The following is a 22,011-nucleotide window of genomic DNA, read 5'->3' as shown; positions in this document are numbered from 1 at the left end:
ATTATGTAGAACATTCTTCACTACAATTTTACATTTTGGCAGCAAACCAAATATGATCAAATGCAATTTTACCTTACCAAATATTTGGTCGTGAAGAAAAATTTGGCACTAACAATCCAAATATGCCCTAAAAATTAATAAAATATTTGTACGGTAACAAAATATTTGTACGGTAACAATCCAAATATGCCCTAAAAAATAATAAAATTGTATTTTACCAGTCTTGGAGATTTTAATCTTGTATAGTTTTCAATATAAAAAGATTTGATAACTATTGATATTTATACAAAAATATAGAGCACAGTACAAAATCGCCCTTGCGGAGGGCGGCAAGGGGGCCGCCTGCAAAATTCCATGCCCCCTCGCCGCCCATTTGCAGGCGGCCCCCCGCACAGTACAAAATCGCCCTCGCGGAGGGCGGCAAGGGGGCCGCCTGCAAAATTCCATGCCCCCCCTCGCCGCCCATTTGCAGGCGGCCCCCCGCACAGTACAAAATCGCCCTCGCGGAGGGCGGCAAGGGGACCGCCTGCAAATTTCGTTGACGGCCGTCGCCCGAGAGCGAACGGCCGTCTGCCACGTCATTTTCGCCGCCCTCTGGGAGGGCGATTTTTAAAAATCGCCTTCCCAGAGGGCGGTAGGCGACTACTTCCGTCAATTTTCAAAATGGAAAATTATTTTTGTAAAACTTTTAATAAAAAAAATTAAAAATAAAAAAAATTCTTCCTCTCTCTTACTCTGGCCGACAGGTGGGACCGGCTGTCCGCTCCCTCTTCAGTCTTCAACCGCCGGCCACCGCCCCACGTCGCGGCCAAATCTGCGCTCTCCACCTCCTCCACGTCGTTCCCCACTCTACCCGCGGAATCCGGCGGCGCACCACCCCCACGACCTCCGCGAAGACCGGAGCTTCGCGCCCGCCGCCTCGCCTCGATCTCGGCCTCCCGGCCCAAAAAAAATACTACCCATATGCTCCCTTCACCGTTTTTCCCCTCCTCCCGACCTCCCGCGCATAGAAACCACCTCCCCACCGTGCTCTCTTTCTCCGCCGCACTCCGGCCACGCGCCGCCGCCGCCCTAACCGCCGCCGAGCCGCTCCGCTTGCACCGTCAGCATCGCCGCGCCGAGCTCTATCCCGGCCCTTACTCCATTTCCCTCTATCGCCACCTAAACGCCGCCTTCGCCACGTAACCCGAGCCGCCGCCTCCAGCCGCTCCCCGCCGATGAGAGAAGCCTCGCCCGGCCGTGCTGCCGCCTCCAACAGCGTCGCCGCCCCACCGCAGCCCTGCCGCCGCTCCACGTCGCCAGAACACCGCCGGAGCCCCATCTCCCTCGCCCGCCGCTGAGCTTCTCCATTTCCCCCTCCCTCCGGCCGGCGTTCCTCGCCGCGCATCCTCCTCTCTCCCTAACTTCCCCATCATCTTTCTCAGGTCGCGCTGCTCCTCGGCCGCCCCTCCACCTTCGCCGGAAGCCGTCGGACCGCCATCCGCGCCGCCTCCCCGAGGAGCGCCACCGCCTCATCCCCGCCATTGGCCACCCCCCCTCTCCGCCTCACTGGCCCGCACGCTCGGTGAGCCTCCACTCCCTCTCCCCACCTCCCTCCACCGCTTCCCGCGCTGCCGCTGCTTGCCGCCGGTCGCTGTCTCACCAAACAATCAAGATTTCTCTGAAGCTAATATAAATTCTACAAGTGTCCCGTTCAATAGGTGCATCTTTCTTCGTTATTGTCCACTCCTTCGTAGGCATACATTTATACTTCAAATTTCCCTTGTTTCCCACCTCTCTGTATAGGAGTATTCATATATGGATTAATTGTCACTGCTTCTGTGGTCCAGTTTTAAAGTTGAAGGTTTATTCTACATACCTTGTGCATCTTAAATAATTAATTTCACCTGTGATCAAACTGCCTCGGTCTGTGCCACTCCATCGAAGGTGAAACACATGAATTCAGTAAGAACAGCATACTGCATATTCATGGTCTCTTCTAGCACATATCCTGATCATTTTTTATTGCTAAACTATTGATATCTTCATACTATAAACCTCGAATGACTGTTTGTCTACTAATACCATCTATCTCATTCCCTTTAGAGCTAAAAATGCATTGCACAATTGTTAGTCAAGTGACACATAGCTCCACTACCTAACTTATTGTTATATTTGTACCGGATCATGTATTCCAGCAACATTTGGCAACTTTAATGCCATATGTTTTTGTGGTATGCTGATTCAGATTCATGTCCTGGATCTTTCTGTGCATACTAATTTAACCTTTTTTGGGTAAATTACATAGGTACTAATCTTTAAGTGTAAACTATATACTTCCTCCGTTTCACAATGTTAGTCATTCTAGCATTTCCCACATTCATATTGATGTTATTGAATCTAGATAAATATACATGTCTAGATTCATTAACATCAATATGAATGTGGGAAATGCTAGAATGACTTACATTGTGAAACGGAGGGAGTACTAATCTTTATGGGTAAACTACTAATCTTACAACATACATGCTGGTATGTTAAATCCTTTGGTATCTCCTAAAAAATTGCTATATCCTTTGCTATATACATATTCCTGCCATTTTGCCAAGTAAATGAGTTGTGCCCTTCATATCATCCATGAGGTAAGTGTATGATATTAAATAAAATGAATCAACATGTTATCTAATCTATATAATGTTTGTACATTTGATTCAACGAATACATATATGCAGACAAGGCTGGTTTATTTTAAGGAAGGAAATGTACCTCTTCTCTTTTTCATTGATCTAGGAGTACTAATCAGCCAGCTTATATTTCATTTTTGCACTTGATATTTGGTGCCATCTCACTTGTCATCTCATAGTATTATCGATTCATTGTTTTTCACCTTGCTTTCAAGACGATGCTTATACCAAACAACATAGACGGTTGCACTATATGTGTTTTAGATTTTATGATAACCATTCCTTAAGTTCACTTTTTTTCCCCTTTCATGGTACTAGCAGATAAGCAGCCATCAGACCCTACCATCCTGCTTTGTTTTGCATTTGAGATTGCATTTACCACCTTTTAGGGTTGCTAACTTTCTTTCCATTTTATTCGCTATGTTATATGATGTATTGTTTAGTAGGACAATATCAACGAGGGCAATTCCAGTTCACAGTGCTTTAGAGAGCCACCGCATTTGTATGTTAAAAAATATGCTGTCAAGTTGATGGTACGGCAATGAGCAAACTTCTAAGGTTCGAAACTACCATGTGCTCTGATCTCAGCAACATACGTCAATATAGATATCATCATGTTCTAATTTTATGAATTTAATTTAATTAGGAGAAAGATTGTTACCATTGCTAAAATAGGAGTATTCGAAGAAATAGCTACCTCCGTGACTGACTGACTATTGATGAATCATATGTGTTTATGCAACCATCTGCTTCAGGGCCTATCAATGGGCAGGTCCTACAACTGTTTATTTGATTGACTTGCTGCGGTGCAGTGGCTTTTCTTGGTGTGACGGGTCTTTTCAACATCGCAACCTTTACCTTGAGTTAAATTCATTGTCCTGCTCTGTTATTGAAATGAGTTCAATCCAAATTCTGTGGATGTTGCTTGCTGCTTCACCAACCTAACAGGTGATTTCAGAGTTCCAATGATTTTACACTGTTACTACTTCCCATTTTAGCAGGATAGATCAGCAAATGCAATTTGTTTCCTCTCCTTTTATGAAGAATTATATACTATATTGTCAATTTATATTCAGGAACCAGTGCACCACAGCGCTACTTTCAGATTTAAATATTCATACCTATTACATCTTATATTGTTGACTGCCTGGTTAATATGTTGGAGATATATACGTGATAAAATGCACTGAAGCAAATTTCTCTCTATCCATGTGGCTGCTTCTTGAAGTGGAGTTGCTTCACACAGACATCACTGATAGGATGAGGTTACAAGACTGAGCAGTGAGCACTCGTAATCTTCACTTCAAACTTGAAAGTTCAAGTACAAGATGTGATACTGATGTTACCACGTTGGAAGACAATTCCATTGCCTCTTTTCTTAAGCCTTGAAGATGACGACTGTTATAGTGCATGATTAGTAAAAAAAATGTCGTTGCATATACATTGATAATTTATTGATTATTTGTGTTTATTCTTTTTATTTTGCACATTGTTAATATGTTCTTATTAAAAGCATTATTTTACTGGTTTAATGATTACTAGCCATTTTAGTTGTGCATTGTGCAACTTTAGATACCCGTATAATAGCTTGCTTTTGGTTGCAAATGTCTCAAAAAAATTTTTTGAGATGAATCGTACATCGCTATTAAGGCTTTGTCCATGTGAGACCAAACAAGCAAGAGTATCTTATGTGTATATATTTTTAATGCCATTGTCTGATATTAAAACTATGCATACAAGCTTCCCGTGCATACTTAGTGCACATCAACTAGCAAATATCACGGAAAATTCTAAAAAGAGTTGGACACATATTTCCAATAGTAATACCTACATGTGAAATTTTATCTTCAAATTCATTATATTTTAGCCGTAAAAAAAAACAAAATTCTGACAGATTTTTACCCTTAAAACTGTCAGATTTTTTAATTTTTTTACGGCTAAAATATAATGAATTTGAATATGAGACTTTGTAAATGCTATTAGGAGTAAATGTTCATTTTTTTTATAGAATTTTTCATGACATTTGCTAATTGGTGTGCACGGAAAGTTGGTGTGCATAGAATATGTTCCTTTTATATTTTGGGACGAATGTAGTATAATATACCAACATGTGATTCAACTATATAAAATTTATCAGTGGCTTAAAATTTTCTGAAAGGACAATCAACATCATAGAGGACTTGCAAACACAGCATAGTACTTACGCACCGAGTTTTCCCATCCAACCCAGATGTTCAGCAATGACATTTTTCTCTACCTGATAAACAACCGGAGACAAGATGATGATAAGATAAATGTGACACATCTGGTTCATAGAAAATTAATTGGCTGCAAAACATAGCATTAACAGCACGCCACGTTGCCGACGAGTCATCCTTACCTGACAGTAGGAGCACTTGGGAAGGTTCGGTATGACATCAAGGGTGAAGCTGAACTGGTATCCTTTTGGAAAATCATGACAAGTGTTATTGACAAAATTTCTTCCGGCTCCTAGAGTCATCTCTCCTATGCGTACTGGTGGACGGATCGGGGTCAGTCTAGATGAGGGGGAAGCGGCGACGAAATAAACAGAAAAAGAGGAGCCATGCACTGAGTATTCCTCTGCTGCACATTGCAGACAAAGGCTGTGTTTAGTTCAGCGCAAAGTTTGAATTTTGGTTGAAATTGAATATGATGTGACTGAAAAGTTGGGTGTGTATGACAGGTTGATGTGATGGAAAATGAATGAAGTTTGGATCCAAACTTTGGATCTAAACACAACCTTTCTTTACCATGGACGGCAAAAACCCATGCATATGTTCTCGTTGCTGTGTTGACTATATCTGGGAGGGCCACGGCTAGGCGAGTAGAGATTGCAAGGCGGCAGCGGTAGCGGCGGAGATGGGTAGAGGAGGAGGCGGATGACGGCGGCGGAGGCGCGAAGCGGTGTCTCGCGAGGGAAGGCGACGCAACAAACAGGGAGAAAGGGGGAAAAATGTAAAAGATGAAAAGAAAATTCAAGGATGTGGAAGTACAGAAGCTTATATAAGTTTTCTAAAGGGCCAAAAAGAGATTTCATCAATTAGCAGATCTAATGGTCTAAAACATCCGAAGGAGAAATCGTATGGTCCATATTATTTTAATAACATGACGAATTACCGTCTTGAGAAAGATTAGATGCTTCACTGCTTTACATTGTGGGTTTTTTTATCATAACATATTATATGCCATATTTTCCGTTACCGTTCACATCTTGGTCCTGGGCATGCCACGCCTTCCTATCTAGCGGCCTACTCCCTCTGTCCCATAAAAAACGAATCTAGTATCGGATGTAACATAAGTACTATGAATCTGGACATATCTCTACTAATTAAAAAATTCGTAGTAGTGATGGTGAAACCAATATAGACGTGCGATCCAACCTACAAAACGTACGTTGACACGTTCGGAGGGACGCACTCCTCCTCCTCAACGAAAAAACGGCGCACGTGATTCCTCCGCAACGGAAAAAAACTGGCGCCACCCCCAATCCGTCACCACTCACCCGCCGCCGCCGACTCCTCCGAGCTCCCTCCTCCCTCGTCGCGCCTTCCCCTCGACCCGCGCCGCCCACGACCGCCGCCCAGCCGTCGTCGCATCCCGCCTCCTCCACACCATCGCCGACGCTCCACGCCGCCTCCGCCGCATCCCCGATCTAGGCCGCTCTGGGCGCGCTCCTCCTCCGCGAATCGCTTTTCTCCCCACAGGCAGATCGCGCTCGCGATCCAACCGCCGACGCCGCTCCCCTCATCCTTCGCCGCGCCCCTACCACGCCTCCACCGCCGGCGCTCCCATCGCCGCGCCCCCACCACGTTTCCGCCGTCGCGCTCCCGTCATCCACTCCGCCTCCACCGCCGGCGCCCCCACCACGCCTTCGCCGACCGCCGCTCCTGCTCGCCCGAATCCACGCCGCCGCCGTCGCGGGTCGACGTCGCTGCTCCTCCCGCGGCACCCCCACCGCCGGATCGGCGGGACTCCGCCCGCGCCCCCCGCCCCCACCGCCCCGCATCCCCCTCCCCCTGCCGACGGCTGCGGCGCGGCCACGGGACGAGCAGCAGCCGATCACCCTGCCGCCGCAGAAGGTTGTCAGGACGGCGGCCGGCGAGGCTTCCCGCTCCTCCTGTTAAGGTCAGTCTGTAACCCACACTGAAGATTCTTTTATAGAAGTAAGTTGTAGTTAATTACAAGAACCTAGATCTGTTACAGCGAAGGCGGTGTCTTCTGTTCATCTCTACATCTACCCTGCAGATGCAGAGAATGGGGGGTGGCCACAACCCATGGGGGTAGGGGTGGCTTCCAGTTCCAGCGGTCAAGCAGGGAGAGATGGCAGCGGCGACGGCTAGCAGGGCGGGTCTGACTTCAGCGGCTGCCATCCGGCAACGATTGTTGTAAGTGCTTGATTTGCCATTTCGTGATTCTCGGTCTGATTTTTCATAATTTGTTTCAGGCTTTAGCCTTTGCCCATTCCTATGTGGATGCTGCTTCTTTCTGCCAAAAAGAGTTGAATGCTCCTACTGCTCTTGGTAGGGACGATTCTATGGGATGCATGGCATGAACCATGATCGGTTTCCTGTTGTTCTTGAAATCCTCTTTGATTGGACCATGATATAACAGAGCAATGGACAATGGTGGTAGATACCATTTAGTGGTTCGCAGGTAATCTGAAAAATTAATCTAATCTTGTTGTACATATCATATGCTGAAAAGGTTTTCAGTGAGAAGAAACCTAAGACATCATTATGTCGCTACTTAGAAAAGGCCAATATTTTACGATCTCCATTCTGGTTTATGTTTAGTTAGTTAAACCCTGACATTATTATCCTGGGAAAATACATGAGATGCTTCAGTCTAAATGTTTTGGTTCAAGTATTTCTTAATGAGATTTTGTTCGGTACTTTTAAATTGCAGAATTGTCTATTTTGTGTTGTAGTTCATCATCTTCAGAATGTGATGGACTAATGGCATTGTCGATGCCTCAGTGGTAAGCAAGAACCAGTGATATTAACCTTGTGAATTAAGAAAATTAATGTATGCACCACTGGTAGATCGCTTTAGAAGCAGTGATATTAACCTGGAGTATTAAGAGAGTTAATGCCTGCACCACTGGTATATTTATTTATGTCATGCATGTTCCATTGTTGCCATAAAAAAGGACCCATATAATTAAAGTGGAAGAATAATAAAAATTGTTGTGGCCATACATCTTCTATTTTTCCTTTTTTTCTCTCTGCAATTGTTCTGTTAATTATGACATATGTGCTTCTTCACACCAGCCACCTTGTGCTAAATTGCAGCTCAGTGGTGGACTAGCAGCTCATGTTTAAGCATGAATGATGTGTACTCAGCCAAAATAACGAGATGCTCTTGCAATATAGGAACCATGTGCACACAATATGGTGGTATGAATTTTTTAATTATATTTTGTAGTAGTGACAGATCCAGCCGTCAATCTTTCTATGCAGAGTCTCATCCTTACCATTATAATTTCCTAACTTTTGCTTGTTTATCGGGATCAAGGAACTACGGAAGTTGCTATCTTCCACACCATCACCATATGCCCCATCTCCAATTCATCCTCCATTCACCGGCGGGCAGTCCATGGCGAAGTCCTATGCAATTCCAAATCCAATATCAGGATACTGAGGACCTCCTGGTGCTCCACCACTCTGAAGTTACAAAGTATGCATCTGGTGGATCGCTCACCTGATACTTTTGCTGACCTTGTTGTAAAGAAATTGACTGACGTGTTTTGGGTCTATCTTAATAAACTGGAGTCCACAGGATTTCTGTTTTTCTAATAAACATTGTGACGCAGGTTCGAGTCTGGAACTCGGGATCTATCGATGGAGTTTGGCTGTTCCATTGTGATTTACCCGGTGCAGTTCTCCTTGGTGGCACAATGATGCATCGAAAGCAGTAATGTGGTGCTGCTCTAGCTCTTTTAATGAGTTCCAAAAAAAAACTACTATACGGATGAGACTAACATGTGAATATGCAGATGAAATATGCAGATTTAGAGACCTTGGAATTTTTCTGAAAGAAATTCAGAAAGCAACATGAGTTATTATTATTTTTTCTGTATTTTATGGTTTACCACATTGTTGTAACAAGTTTAGGTCTAAATGACTACAACCATGCTCTTGAAAAAAGCATTGATGACAATCCTATCACTCAATTGCTTTGCGAAGTTTTAACCAAAGCCTATTGATCAGTTATTGGCGATGGGCAGCAAAATGGTGCGCAATACATGTCCATTCTACCGCCTCCCGCGACTAAGGCTGTCAAAAAAAGCTCGAGGCTCGTGAGCAGCTCGAGCTTGGCTCGTCCTAGGCTTGATTCGAGCTTGGCTCGAGCTTCAAACGAGCTGAACCCGAGCCTGAGCAAAAGCTCGCGAGCTTTACCGAGCTCGAGCTTCTACCGAGCTTAACTGTGTATAGTTTATATTGCATGTTCACCTTATTGATATAATAAACTAATAGATAAATATATCTCTACTACTTAAAAATTCTGTAGTGGTGGTGGTGAAGCCAAACCTGGCAGACACGCGTCCTATCAACCGTTGGATCCAGACATCGGACGGTCCTCAGATATCGCTTTGCATGCGATCCGCGCTTTCGTCCCCCGCGATTCGCTTCCCTTCCCCGAATCGCTCGCGCTTGGCTTCCATCCTCCGACGCCTCCAACCTCTTCCTCCGCCGCGCCTCCCACACCTCTTCCTCTGCCGCGCCTCCACTGCCGGCACCCCATCGCCGTGCTTCCCTCCTCTTCGCCGCTCCTCCACCGCCGGCGCCCCCATCGCCGCGCCGTCCTCCTCTCCGCACCTCCCTCCTCTTCGCCGCGCGGCCGGCGCCCCCATCGCCGTGCCGTCCTCCTCTTCGGCGCGCCTGCCTCCTCTTCACCGCGCCTCCACCACCGGCAACCCCATCGCCACGCCGTTGCAGAGCCTAACCTCTTGAAGGTAAAAGGTAGCTTCTTCTTCTTCTTTTTTTTTTTTTGCCTTTTTTCTTCTGTGAATGATGTGACCAGTTATTGCCATATTTGTTCATTGATGATTGTTAATGTTCATTCTCTCACAACTAAATAGCTGGACGTGCTCCTATTTTCTTGCAATGCTATATGTTAGTTTTGATATGCAGTGGCTAAGCGAGTAGAATTTGTGAGCTATCTAAGTAGGATATGATTTAATTGGTGCAAGGTTAATCGCAATAGCAGACATCTCTACCCTCTGAGTAAAAAAACTGAAAATAGATGTCTTAGCAGATTCTTTTCAATTCTCACAAGTTTCGTTATTTTTCAGAAGTTCAGCAGACCGTTGTGCGTGAGCCGTGACCCCGCTGATTGGAAACCTCCTGTGCGCATGTCCAGCTGTTTCCAGTCCATGTCCTCGGTTCATGACCTCAATTGAAGGTAAAAGCAGTTTACCAATATTTTTATTCCTTAAAAAACAAAGGTTTTTACTCTACCAATTGATTTATTCCGTGATATAACCTATGGTGCTGAAGTTATGCTTTATGAATCAGTACTATTTTCTATATATCTATGGTTTCTAACAACAGTAAACAGGCCCTTGATCTTGAAGCATTGTGTGTGTTTCTCATCTTTTTCCAGTTGAGAATGAGATGCGATTTTTGAAGAGAGGTTTGGATTTTTTTTGTTTTGTTTTAATATGGAGATTGGTGTGGATTTTTTCCTTGATGTTTTTGTCTCTAGCTGCATGTCAGTTTCACTCGGTTCTCTGAACTTTCCCTGATTGTTTTCTTCTGAATTTTTCTTATGGAGGTATGCTGGTTCTCTACTGTGGAGATGGTAGAGTCTCACTGTTCTTTGATAGAGATTAGTTGTCTCTCATATACAATTAATGGATATATCTAAAAACTGAACAGTACGGGGCACAATGCAGCAGGAAAAGGCTTACTTAATGAGAAGTATGAACATAAATTCATATCATGCCAAAAGCATATATTCAAGCCTAGCTTTCATTAAAATACTTGGATATAACAATACACGTTCGGTTCATCCAAAATACACTCCACTTGCCCAATGTTACTGGTCATACAAAAATTTATGCATATAAAGATGTGATCATAGACTGAACAAACTGCAACTTGTCAAATGTAATTCCAATTTGGAAGGGGGTTTTGTACCTGGCTAGCAGCATATCCCCTTGGGATGAAACAAGGTACGTGGTGTGTGTGAATTAATCCCCTTGGGATGAAACAAGGTATGCGGTGTGTGTGAATTAACATGGTAGATGTCATATCAATTAACTCCTGTGTTGTGATTTAAAAAAGCCACTTCTGCATGATTGAAGCTTTTGTGATCTTATATGCAAAGAGAGAGGTAAAATGAAAGTATCAACCTTGCTCACATTATTCATGTTTGCCCCTACATCAATTGCAAATCAAAAGTGTATTTTGAGTTCACACTTGAAGCCTGTCATTTCATATTTTTAATTATTAAATTCTAGAAATAGCAATGTTGATTCCAGTAGACGATAACAGAATTAAGTGAAAGTACTATCGGGACTTGAAAGTTGAGTGTCTCACTCCATTGCGTCTTGTTTTTTAGATACAGATCTTAAATAGAGGAGCAATTAGAACAGTGAGATGTCATGCAATCGTTTGAACTATTTTGTCACGTGAGGAAGAATGGGGAGTAGTTTAATATTCATTTTTGTTCACTATTTCTATCTATTTTTGATCTATCAAATAAACAGATGCATAATAAGATGCTAGCCTCGTCAGCAATGAAACGAGTGCACTGCATATTTATGTTGGTTGTTTCACAAATTCATAATTTTTGATCTATCATATCATTTTTTTCAGAAATGGATAATATTGTTGGGGGCTCCACACCATCATGTACAAAACCAGGTTAGCTATGTGCATGTTATTGACTCGAATGATGAACTCTTTTCATGCTAATTTCGCCCATGTCTTCCTTTCTTCTGCCCTCTTGGAAATATATAATTTTTTTGAGAAATTTAACGATTTACTATTAACAAATGCACGATTCTTTTTCTTTTATTTTAAATGTGATCATTTTGCTCATAAAATGTGACCTGCACTAAGCAAACCATGCTTTAGCAATGCACGTATTGATTATTTGTGATGTGCTTCTATAGAGATTTTACAGCTCTACCTTACTTACTGCTACTAGAAAATCATGCGCCAGGATCTGAGCTGATATGGATGCTTGAGGATGTTAGCTTACTGGTTTTCTCAGCAAACAGATCTTTCCATGGAGTATATTGCGATTGTCTCAAACAGAGTAATAATCTTGGTATATTCTCATTGACTTGTAAAGTTGTATGACTTTAAATCACAATTGGAATTGGTCCAAGGAATAAATATGAACATGAGCTGTTAGACCTATAAAAGATAACCAATTAGTTTTGAGTAGCAAGGAAGATTAAAATTTATCTGTTGGTTTACAATGAAGCATGTCATTCAGACGGTTTGCACTAAGGAAGATTAAAATTTCTCTGTCGACCTTTCTTATGGGCCTTGATAAATAATTGGTTTTAAACCTGCTGACCGTGTGGTTGGTAAATGTTGCAGACACATTGCTGATTAAGGCATTAGTTTGCTTCTTCTTGCAACAACTTTTAGTTTCTAACTTTCTAAGTAAATTATAAAATTTTCTATTTGAGGTCAACTGCCATGAGATTCATGCTAACCATGGGACATTGTATCCCTCTCCTCTGCAATTCAATTCTACAAATGAAAATATGAGATGCTGATGGCATTTTAAAACCGGAGGAGGTACTGGGAGTCTCACAGAAACAACGATCATGGTGATAGATTTTTGTTGTCTTTTCCCAGCCACAGATGCTTCAGAGCTGTTTTTTTTTTTGACTAATCAAATCACTCGGAATATATTTCTGTATAGTTGTTCTTTAGTTTAACAGAGATGCTATATGCTCTAGCGTTTAGCACAGGCTCTACAAGTGTTTGCTTGGGACTTTGCAATTAATTATCCTATATGCCGGTTGGAGGTTGATTTCTTATAAGCAGGATGCATGTTTGATAAATGCTTCGATTGCATCATGTCCTACTTTGCAATTTTACAATTAATTTTTCTGTGTTCATTCGCCTTATGGGTTGACAGCTATGCGTCCTTGACTAAGGGATGGAGGCTTCATGCGGGTGCTTGGTAGAGAATGCAGCAAGTTAACTTCTTGGGATGGCGATCTAAATACACCATGGTGTCTACTTCTGGGCTCTAGGATTTAGCTTCAAAATATTTGTATTCCAGATTGCAACACACGGTCTATTCTATTTATCAATTTTCGTTTGTATTACCAAGTGTGACAGCTATAAAGATGCGATGTAATTATAATTCGTGCTATGCTAATGTTTTCAACATAAAAAATTTACGTATGTTAATTATTTCACATCATTTTACCGTATGATTTTAAATTGGTGTATAATTTTTGCCCGTGGCAATGCACAATTATTCATCACTAAGGTAGTGTTTGGTTGTAAGGATGGGATGGGGCGAACCCACTTTTAGGGGTGTTTGGTTTAGGGGTGGGTGGATGGGTTGGTCCCTGGAGAGGAATATTACTCTCAGATCCGGGACCAACCGATCCGCCAAAAACTGGCGGACAAACTCGTCCCACCTGGGACGAGCGAACGGTGTCACCGCGCCACCCACCACCTCCGTGAGCTCCGCCGGGCGTCCACGAGCGTCGCCGCCTCGTCCACACCCATCACCACCTTCGCGCGTCCACGAGCGCCGCCGCCTCTGCCTTGTCCACGGGCGCCGCCTCGCCTCCACGGCCGCCGCCGCCGCTCGTCCGCGAGCACCGCCGCCACCTCCACGCGTCCACGAGCGCCGCCTCGCCTCCACGGCCGCCGCCGCCGCCTCCACGAGCGCCGCCGCTCATCCGCGACCGCCACCTCCGCTAGCACCGCCGCCGCTCCACTCAGATCCAACCGCTGCCTCACCTCCGCGGCCGGCGCCGCCTCCGCTTCCTCCGTGACTGCCGCCACCTCCACGAGCACCGCAACCGCCATCTCTGCAACCTCCGCCACCTCTGCCTCGTCTACGACCGCCGCCGCCGCTCGTCCGCGACCGCCGCCGCTCGTCCGCAAGCGCCGTCGCCGGTCCTCTCAGATCCGGGCGCCGCCGAGCACCTCCGCCCCTAGACGGCACTAACGATGAGTACAAATCCGTCCATCCCATCCCATCTCAATCCCTTCTACCAAACAAAAAAATATAACCATCTCATACCATAAACCAAACAGTCAACTGGAGCCATCCCATCCCACAATAGTAGGATAGGTCTGACCCATCCCACTTCGTCTTCAAACCAAACACTACCTAATATTTTGCTTGCTTCTGCGCACTTGTGGAATTATTAATTGAGAAAGGAAACAAGCTATGGGCCATATGGGCCTGATTTTTTTTCCGTGATCAACAAAATTTCCCGTAGCAACGCACGGGCACCCTACTAGTGTATGTATAGATTCGTAGAGGGAGTATATAAGAGATTATTCTCTTTTGGGAAAGATTAATGATGAAAAGAAAAAACTACAATACCCCTATTGATTTTGGTAAATTTGAATTAGAGTTGATGGATGTGATAAGTAGTATATCAAAATTCTTTATATTATGGGACTACTATAAGATTTTACCGTATCCTATATTTTGGAAAAAAAAAACTTTAATCTATATTAAACAACATAAAACAACAACTAATTTGAGATAAAGGTAGAATGCCACTTGGCAGGCTGGGATATGGATGGACGCTGCTGAATTTGCAGTGGTGATAGATAACTGCGACTATCGTGTCAGACACTCAAGCGTTAATGAGAAATGAAGCATTGGATTATTAGAAGTACCGCTTTAATAAGTAGCCTTTTTTTAGCAAATCTTTAAACAACTTCCAGTAACATGAGTACCAAACTGACATTGCAGAGCAGAACAACCGTACAAGCACATGGATTAATATCAGATGGTCTGGTTGGTATTAGTATCAAATTAACCAAAGCACAGTCCTGAATATAACAGACCACCAATAACTTGGAACAAAATCACGACACATCTTAAGTTACAGAAAGAGATTAATAATAAACCAAAGCACATACCTCAGCATTTTTATGGACACCAGTACACCACTGATTTTAAAACAGAAAGCACAACGCATCTGAAGTTACACAATTAAATACTGTTTAATTACAATGATTTGGCATAGTTACCAAGCGTAGCAACGGCGGCAAGGCTCTAGAACACTGAACTTGACTGTAGCGGGAACTATACCCTCAATATATGTTCTGATAGCCAAGAGCGCTTTATGCGCTCCCTTGATAGCATCCCTGTCCGATGGGAGACATACATCAACACTACTATCAGAACACCGAAACTCAATGCGAGTAGTGTCCAATGTAAGGCACTCAAGCGAAGTTGTGTTCTGAAGAATATGGCATGTTAGCTCAACCAAGCTTTTTGTGGAACTGAAACCATTGATCTTCACATTCTTTAGGCTGTCATGCTGGCGTTCAGACATTTGCCTTGGATATATAGGATCCCTTAAAGTTAAGTCATGCTTTCCTTTCTGTAAAATCTGAAGGTGAAAACCAATGATGATATGTCAATAAATTATAAATGGCACAGTTACTAAATATGCCTTGCAGAATGAATAGTAACTCACACATAGGATGAAAGTCTCCAACAAAGGAGAAGCATCAAGAAAAGAAACAAGAGAAAAATAATCGTAGGCACGTGAAAATCTCCATCCCGCAAAAGTAATACTCAAGTATCTGAGGTGAAGGAATTTGCCAGGTGCAGTTGGTGTATGGGACATCTGCATAAAGATGACTCAGAACAATTATATATCAGAGCGTGGCGACTGCTGTAAGCATAAGTGTAGAGCATACCTCACAACGTGAACTGATATTAAGAGTTTCAAGATTAGGCATACTAAATGGAAGTTCAGCACGGCCAAAACTGATACTGTTGGGGAAGATCACTTGCAGGTTCTTCATTTGCAGCGGTTCTCCAATTGAGAACTGTACCTGTTCACCTCCAAAGCAAAAACTGCATAAATTTGGAGCTTTGCTCTCTACCATTTGTAGGCTGTAACATTCAAACACTTCCAGTGAACTGAGCCTCTCTAGAACACAAGGTATCTTCAGGCAATTAATCTTGTCGCAGTATTTGATTCCCAACTTCTCCAAAACTAAAGAATTGGAAAGGAGAATTCCTAACTCTCTATCCGTAATACGCACCAAACATAGATCTAAACTTGTCAGGCTTCTCAAGCTAACAACCTCAACTGTTGGACGGAAGGAACAGTGGGAAAGGTGAAGAGACTGAATCAAGTCCCCTCTTCCATCAGATAAAAGTGAGCAAGGGAAGTTGTACTTTGTCACATCTGGAGTCAACCTAAGGGTGAGTTCTTCAATTCCAGATGTAATAGCAATCTCAAGCCAATTATTGAGATGATAATAGGTGTTTGCATTTGAAGGACCATAGAATTCGATCTCAAATTTCTTCATTCCTGTGCCTGAGTGTTTTTTCAGTATGCGGTCAACTTTTTTATTGTAATCTCTAGCTATTCCACCCTTTTTACATGCCATTTCACTCAAGCCCAGAGTTTGCAAACTGAAGGTGAGGTGGGGACGGCACCTCCATAAACATAGAAAAGCCCGAGACACGCAAGCAGCACGGGCAGCATCTTGAAGTGACAGTAAGGAATGTATATGGCGCCAAATGTCCTGCATGCACAAGCATTTGAGTAAAGTATAACATTGGAATTTTAGAAGCAAACAATCAACTCAATTAGAGAAAGCAAAACAATATATGTCGTAGCATTGTAGCAAGGTGGCACATGGTTGTGTAAAATGCTCTGCATTGCAGAGGTACATATTGAATTGGAAGCAAAATTGTTCCGTAGAGAAGAGCAGTCCATAGGTCAGTATGCGTTTATTGTACCATGATGTGCTTTCATTTTAAGTTGTACTAGAAAGGTAAATTCATGAGCATCAAAGTTTGTTTGATAATCAAGCTATGGTTAGACAATAGATGTTATCCAACTGTCCAGTGTCTCCAAATTGTTCCTTATTTTCAGAACATTATCATTACCATTATCATCTGAACCTAGATTGAAAGAAAGGTAATTTGCCAAACACTGAAAAAATTCTAGAAACAGTTGCAAGAGCAAGCACCATGTGGCTGCTTGTAATCAAGAAAGATTGTGATTGCCAGATATTACAACTGTTTTGTCTGCATATTCTAGTGAACTCACAATGGCATATCTTCTTGAGTTTGAGAAAATGGATAGCCCAGAAAATGAGATCATATGCTGGCAGTTTACCTAGGATCGCAATGTATACCATACTACTTATGTAGTGGAAGCAGTATGGAAAGCATCAACAGGCATATAATCGGTCAATTCAAACACCCAAATTATGGACAGTATTAAGAGTTGCCACTTGCCACGTGAGAATGGAATATTTATTGATCTGAAAATCATCAAGGAAGTGTTCTTCAAAGATTGGTGTGCCGGACCTCCTTTGCCAAAGTTGGTTATGAGCTGGATGAGAATATCCCATAAACCACACATATAGTTGTGGGAAGCCGAGGACAAGCTGTAGAAGGTTTTGATACGCCTTACAGCAGGATTTTGGATCTCGGTCACAGAAGTCACAACAAAAGAAGCTCAAAACCCTATCTAAAGTAGTGAAAAAAGTAAAGTTTTTTACCACCAGATTGCGCCACGTCATCAAAAAAACATAAGCCGCCCGATTGCCCCTACAGATGATGTGAGCTGTTGGATTCATTGATTGGAAAAATCTATTCTAGATCCTTCGTAAAAATTCTTTCGCAATAAGATCCTTCCACCTCCCTAGTCTTACCATTCATTTTCACCCCTACTACACCATCTCGGGAGGCCGCCTCCCCTTTCCCTAGTCGCTGCGCCGCCCCACTCCCGGGAGGCGGAGGCGCCGGATCGTGTGCTCCGCGCTTCCGCTGCTGCCACTCGGCTCGCCTCCTCCTCCCCAATCCCATCACCGCTTCCTCCACTCCCATCCTCCCCGCTGATGTGCATCGTCCTCCCCCCATCTCCAAAGCCGCCATGTCTCCTCCCAATCTCCACCACATCAATGGGGAGAGGTAAGAAGAAGAGCCACCGGCATCGAGAAGGATGAGGATAGATGTACGGGGACTGGCCGGTCAAAGACGCCTGCGGTGGGAAGCAAAGGAATCCATACCTCCCCTTTCTCCGCTTCCACCTCCCCCTGCCCTATTCCTCCTCATCCCCATCCCCAACACTACTAGCTATTCATGTGTTTAGAAAAAAAAAAAAGGTTGCTCCTAACATTATATAAATGACTGGTGTATTGCTATATTTGTGTATCTATATATGTGTGTCTAACGAGCAAAGCTGCAGCAAGCAGGGGAGTGGAAACCTATAAAAGATAATTCTACAACTACAAGGTGATTTGCTTAAGCTTAAATGAAATTTGACTACTAAAGATCAAATGTATTTGACTCTAAGTACCCATTTAGTTTCCAGTTTGCTGTGAAGTGTATTCACTGATTAAGAATGAATTCTGATGACTTATGAAGCAAATAATAAAGCAATCAAATATTGTATTATCAGGTATTTCTTTTTCTTGATGTTACGAGTTTTAAAGCAGGAATTGAAATGTCTGTAATATTGATTTGCGTTATTTGTCTTTACCCGAAGTGATAGTTATGAAATAAATGTCCTTTCAAAATTTGTGGTTTCATTTTTTATTCAACTTGCTACCATGCATCTAGGGTATGAATCATGAACATTAGTACTTCTTGAATGGTAAAAACTGGATAGGAGTTGTTGAGGAATGCTATTGTTTGATAGAACAAGAAATTTATTGTTGTTGAATGTGTCATCAAATCAAGTCCTTTTTATTTTCTTCGCACAAATTCTATTAAGAAAGCATTTCAATTGTGCCTCCAAAGATAATTTTCGAAATTTCTAGAAACCACCCAAACTTTTGTGTATATACCCATTTAATCAAATTGGAATGTTGTATATACCCATTTAACCAAATTGGAATGTATCTACTCAACCTTTTGTTTTTTAGCTATGATTCCACTGGTTTAGCAGATGACATCTGAACATACGTCCCAAAATAAATGGTATTGGGATCATCTTTTTCACAGGTTAGATACTAACCATTTCATACTGAACGTTTTGGCTTCACTTCCTCCCCCAAATATATACTTTGAATCCTATGATAGAAACACCCCCAAATGATGGTACAGACGCAACAGGTGCAATTATCTCCCCAAAGGTAAAACCATAAAAGTATCTCCTCTGTTAAAATTTGAGAGTTTTGGAACTTGCAGATCCTACCAACAAGGAAGCTGGCACCATCCAAACCAGGTAATATTTTTCTCGGTACTAAAATGTACAAATAATCTCAGAACTTCAGAGACGCCGATTCTAACTTTCTAATATGTGTTCAACCATGTGGATTGCTTATCAACTTCAAACTTATAATGCTTAGTACAGTGCATACTATGTAACAACCTGGAAGTGAAATTCTACCTACATTTAGGTTGCGTCTTGTGCAAGCATGATAATTATTATTATTAGTCAACTTTAGAAAGCACCTACTTTAGATTTAATATTTTGTTGGCCCAATGGTCTAATGGTGCCATTATAAGTTTCACGAGAAACTAATGGTTGATTTCACGTAGATTCAGAATTTAACTAATTGTTTGTCCGGTCCCTTTCAATGTCATAAATTAAATTATTGTGTATTTTATGAGAAAATATTGTGGAATAAGCATGTACTAGCCACTGGATGAGATGACTGAACTTTGGAAACCAAAAGATCTTCAACATGGTACTTGAACCTTACTTGCAAATATAGGTTAGTTCTAACTAACTATTTACCAAGTCGTATGTTTTTTTAAGAAAAATAAATTTAGAGTTAATCCTATTATCATATTATGGTCTACGTTTACAGGGCTTATATGTATACTGGGCTTCCTTTACCCAGCCAGCTCGCCTATAGAAACGGCGAAAGGAACCAAAAGGTTTGCTCCTATGTTGCGGTTGTGATGAATGCCTAGCCCTTTGCACCTGCCATGTTCCAGGTTGTGATTTCATAGAAACCAGAAGGTGTCCCATTAATTTTGAGATGCATGGATCAGATTGTACTCTTATCCGGTTATGAGATACAGATTTAACAATAGCGCTGTGGCAAGCATGGAACAAGATGGAGCCTGAAGTAAAATTCTCAAAACACCTGTTGAAGTCAATTTCAGGGCCATCTTTTTATGCGAACTTGGAGCAGGCTTCTAAAGATGCGAGACATGAAAATACAGGAAAAATTGGATACCCCTGATTGAGGGAAGGGACAATTTCATAATATGATATATTATGACCCATAAATATAGAACTTTTCTACAGGTATCTAAAGTCGTGCAACGCACGACCAAATGGCTAGTTAATAAGTGAAATAGCTCGGGAAGTCTACTGCGTATCAAGATACTAGAAATCTAAGACTCATAACAAACAGTTATCTGCAGGAGTTAAAGTACACGATAGCTTATAAAGAATTTGTTATGCCGATAAAAAAGTACGATAGTACAAGATTGCAGCACTACAAGATCCATTCAGGAATTTCTATTTTATTAGAACTGACCCAACACTTTGTGGTTGTGGCTAGAGCAGCAATGGTGACACTTTAGTATAGTTTACTCCATCCGCTCACAAAAGCATGCCGTTTTGGACACCAACATGGTCTCTCAAACACAATATTGACTACTAAGTTACATTATAATAGATTTGTAGTACACGACTACACGATAAGATTATGATATTACTTTTTTAGACATTCAAGTCCATGTATGCAAGCAAAAAATCATAAAGATATTTATTTTCAAAGTTTTGAATGCTTGAGAAAAGGTATGTCCAAAACGACACGTTTTGTGACAGTTTGGTTTTTATGGTGTACCTCCGGAAGGTCTGGCTGAGAATATCTCTCTCTTTTGCTGCATCGGGAATTATCTTGTTTGCAGGGAGACCCCTTTCTTTTATCAGTGGATGCAAGAAGACGATCTGCAACACACAATGGTTATGACATTGTGTATATAATTGGAAGAAAACAAACAGATGAAGGCATCAAAGCACTGAAATACACACAGATTCAATGATCCATTATCCTACTTAGTAACTGTTTTAAGCTGCAACTTGTTACTACAGTATATTAATGGGAAAAAAACTCCGCCAATTGAGCAGAGGTATTCTTTTGCAAAACGGTGTGACTTTTTCTCTAATACCGTGGAGCTCATCAGCCGACAGCAAGTGGAATTCCTATTTTCTCAGCCACCACTGCTCTCCTCCCCCCGTGAGTTCCATGTCCAAGTGTCCAACCTCCTCATATAGTCGCACACTATTAAAATACAGTATGCCAAATTTTGTGTTTGGGTGGATAATCCCAGCTCCTCTAACTATGACAACATCTATCGTGAAAAAAAGGAACAAGCTTGTAACAAGGTTAGCTTTGAAGCTCACAAAAACCATGAAAAAACAGCAAGCACATCAAGAAGAGGATTTTTGTAAGGAAGAACAGACTGGTGGCGGCTGAGTCCTGTCTTTCTGTAAGATATAAAGCGTAGCAACCAGCTTTAATTGTATTGGAGAAGTTATATAACACATAAAAAAAAAAAGGGGGGGAAACACAAGATGCAGATAGCAGTAGCACAGATCCAACATGCGGCTTACTGGCTTCGATTTGGCGACAGCGCTGCTCCCGCTGTATGGACATGAGCCGATTCAACCCCAGCAGTCCCATGATGCGATGATATCTCAGATCTAGCCGAGAAATCAAGGGGTCCGCGTCTGCTTCCTCTCTCTCTCTCTCTCTCTCTCTCTCTCTGCTATATGATCTACAATTTCGTTTCGAATTCAGTAAGGCGCGAGGAGAGGAAATCGCGTCGGCGTCGCCGAGCGGGGCTACCAATGGCACTAACCAAAGGAGACGGATAGGAAGGAGCTGGAGGTAGACAAGGAGGAAACCTAACACACCGGTTAGCAGGACCGAACCCTAAACGTAGGACTACGGGCCTGCTTTGTAAGGCCTGGATTTGGCCCAAAACAGGCGTAAATTATGAGCCTATAAATTTTTGGAACAAGTCTACTTTGGCCACCTCAAATATATGTCCAATCTAATTTGTAACCCTCAATTACAATACCTGATATATTTGAACTCTCAACTATTAAAACCGATACAAAATAACACCTTTAATAGTTTTAAGAGCGACTTTTGCTCATGTGATCTGTTAACCTAGTGTAACCGTTGAGTCGGCGTGTGAGACCATA

At 42.4% G+C, this 22,011-nt stretch overlaps 1 protein-coding gene, 2 long non-coding RNA genes and 1 other non-coding gene across 11 annotated transcripts; 3 read left to right on the top strand and 1 right to left on the bottom strand.

Moving 5' to 3' along the window:
* The first annotated feature begins 804 nt into the window (after positions 1-804).
* On the top strand, positions 805-4,221 carry LOC107280217 (uncharacterized). 2 transcript variants are annotated; one of them, XR_001544108.3, is made up of 4 exons: positions 805-1,564; positions 3,110-3,221; positions 3,310-3,611; positions 3,892-4,221. It is a non-coding gene; the product is annotated as an uncharacterized lncRNA (long non-coding RNA). The 2 variants fall into 2 exon arrangements; XR_001544107.3 differs by having other exon boundaries at positions 3,107-3,221.
* A 1,963-nt stretch (positions 4,222-6,184) lies between these two features.
* Positions 6,185-8,880, top strand: LOC4332074 (uncharacterized). Of its 6 annotated transcripts, none has more exons than XR_010740447.1 (7): positions 6,185-6,809; positions 6,930-7,069; positions 7,209-7,337; positions 7,612-7,662; positions 7,976-8,080; positions 8,199-8,360; positions 8,497-8,880. It is a non-coding gene; the product is annotated as an uncharacterized protein (transcript). The 6 variants fall into 6 exon arrangements; XR_010740444.1 differs by having other exon boundaries at positions 7,129-7,337; positions 7,590-7,662; XR_010740446.1 differs by lacking the exon at positions 7,612-7,662.
* A 314-nt stretch (positions 8,881-9,194) lies between these two features.
* LOC136355893 (uncharacterized) lies at positions 9,195-13,092 on the top strand. The gene is made up of 5 exons (XR_010740449.1): positions 9,195-9,646; positions 9,979-10,088; positions 11,507-11,554; positions 11,841-11,963; positions 12,792-13,092. It is a non-coding gene; the product is annotated as an uncharacterized lncRNA (long non-coding RNA).
* A 1,541-nt stretch (positions 13,093-14,633) lies between these two features.
* LOC4332073 (F-box/FBD/LRR-repeat protein At1g13570) lies at positions 14,634-21,676 on the bottom strand. Of its 2 annotated transcripts, none has more exons than XM_015776666.3 (5): positions 21,415-21,676; positions 20,645-20,748; positions 15,566-16,405; positions 15,340-15,492; positions 14,634-15,252 (listed from the first exon to the last, which is right to left on the bottom strand). In XM_015776666.3, the coding sequence occupies exons 1-5, from the start codon at positions 21,482-21,484 to the stop codon at positions 14,884-14,886; spliced, it is 1,536 nt and encodes a 511-aa protein (XP_015632152.1). In that variant the 5' UTR covers positions 21,485-21,676; the 3' UTR covers positions 14,634-14,883. The 2 variants fall into 2 exon arrangements, with proteins under 2 accessions (XP_015632152.1, XP_015632153.1); XM_015776667.3 differs by having other exon boundaries at positions 16,317-16,405.
* Positions 21,677-22,011: the final 335 nt, after the last annotated feature.

This window comes from Oryza sativa, chromosome 3 (genome assembly GCF_034140825.1).
Source record: "Oryza sativa Japonica Group chromosome 3, ASM3414082v1".
NCBI classification, from domain to species: Eukaryota; Viridiplantae; Streptophyta; class Magnoliopsida; order Poales; family Poaceae; genus Oryza; species Oryza sativa.
This window is presented reverse-complemented; position numbering and strand designations above follow the sequence as displayed.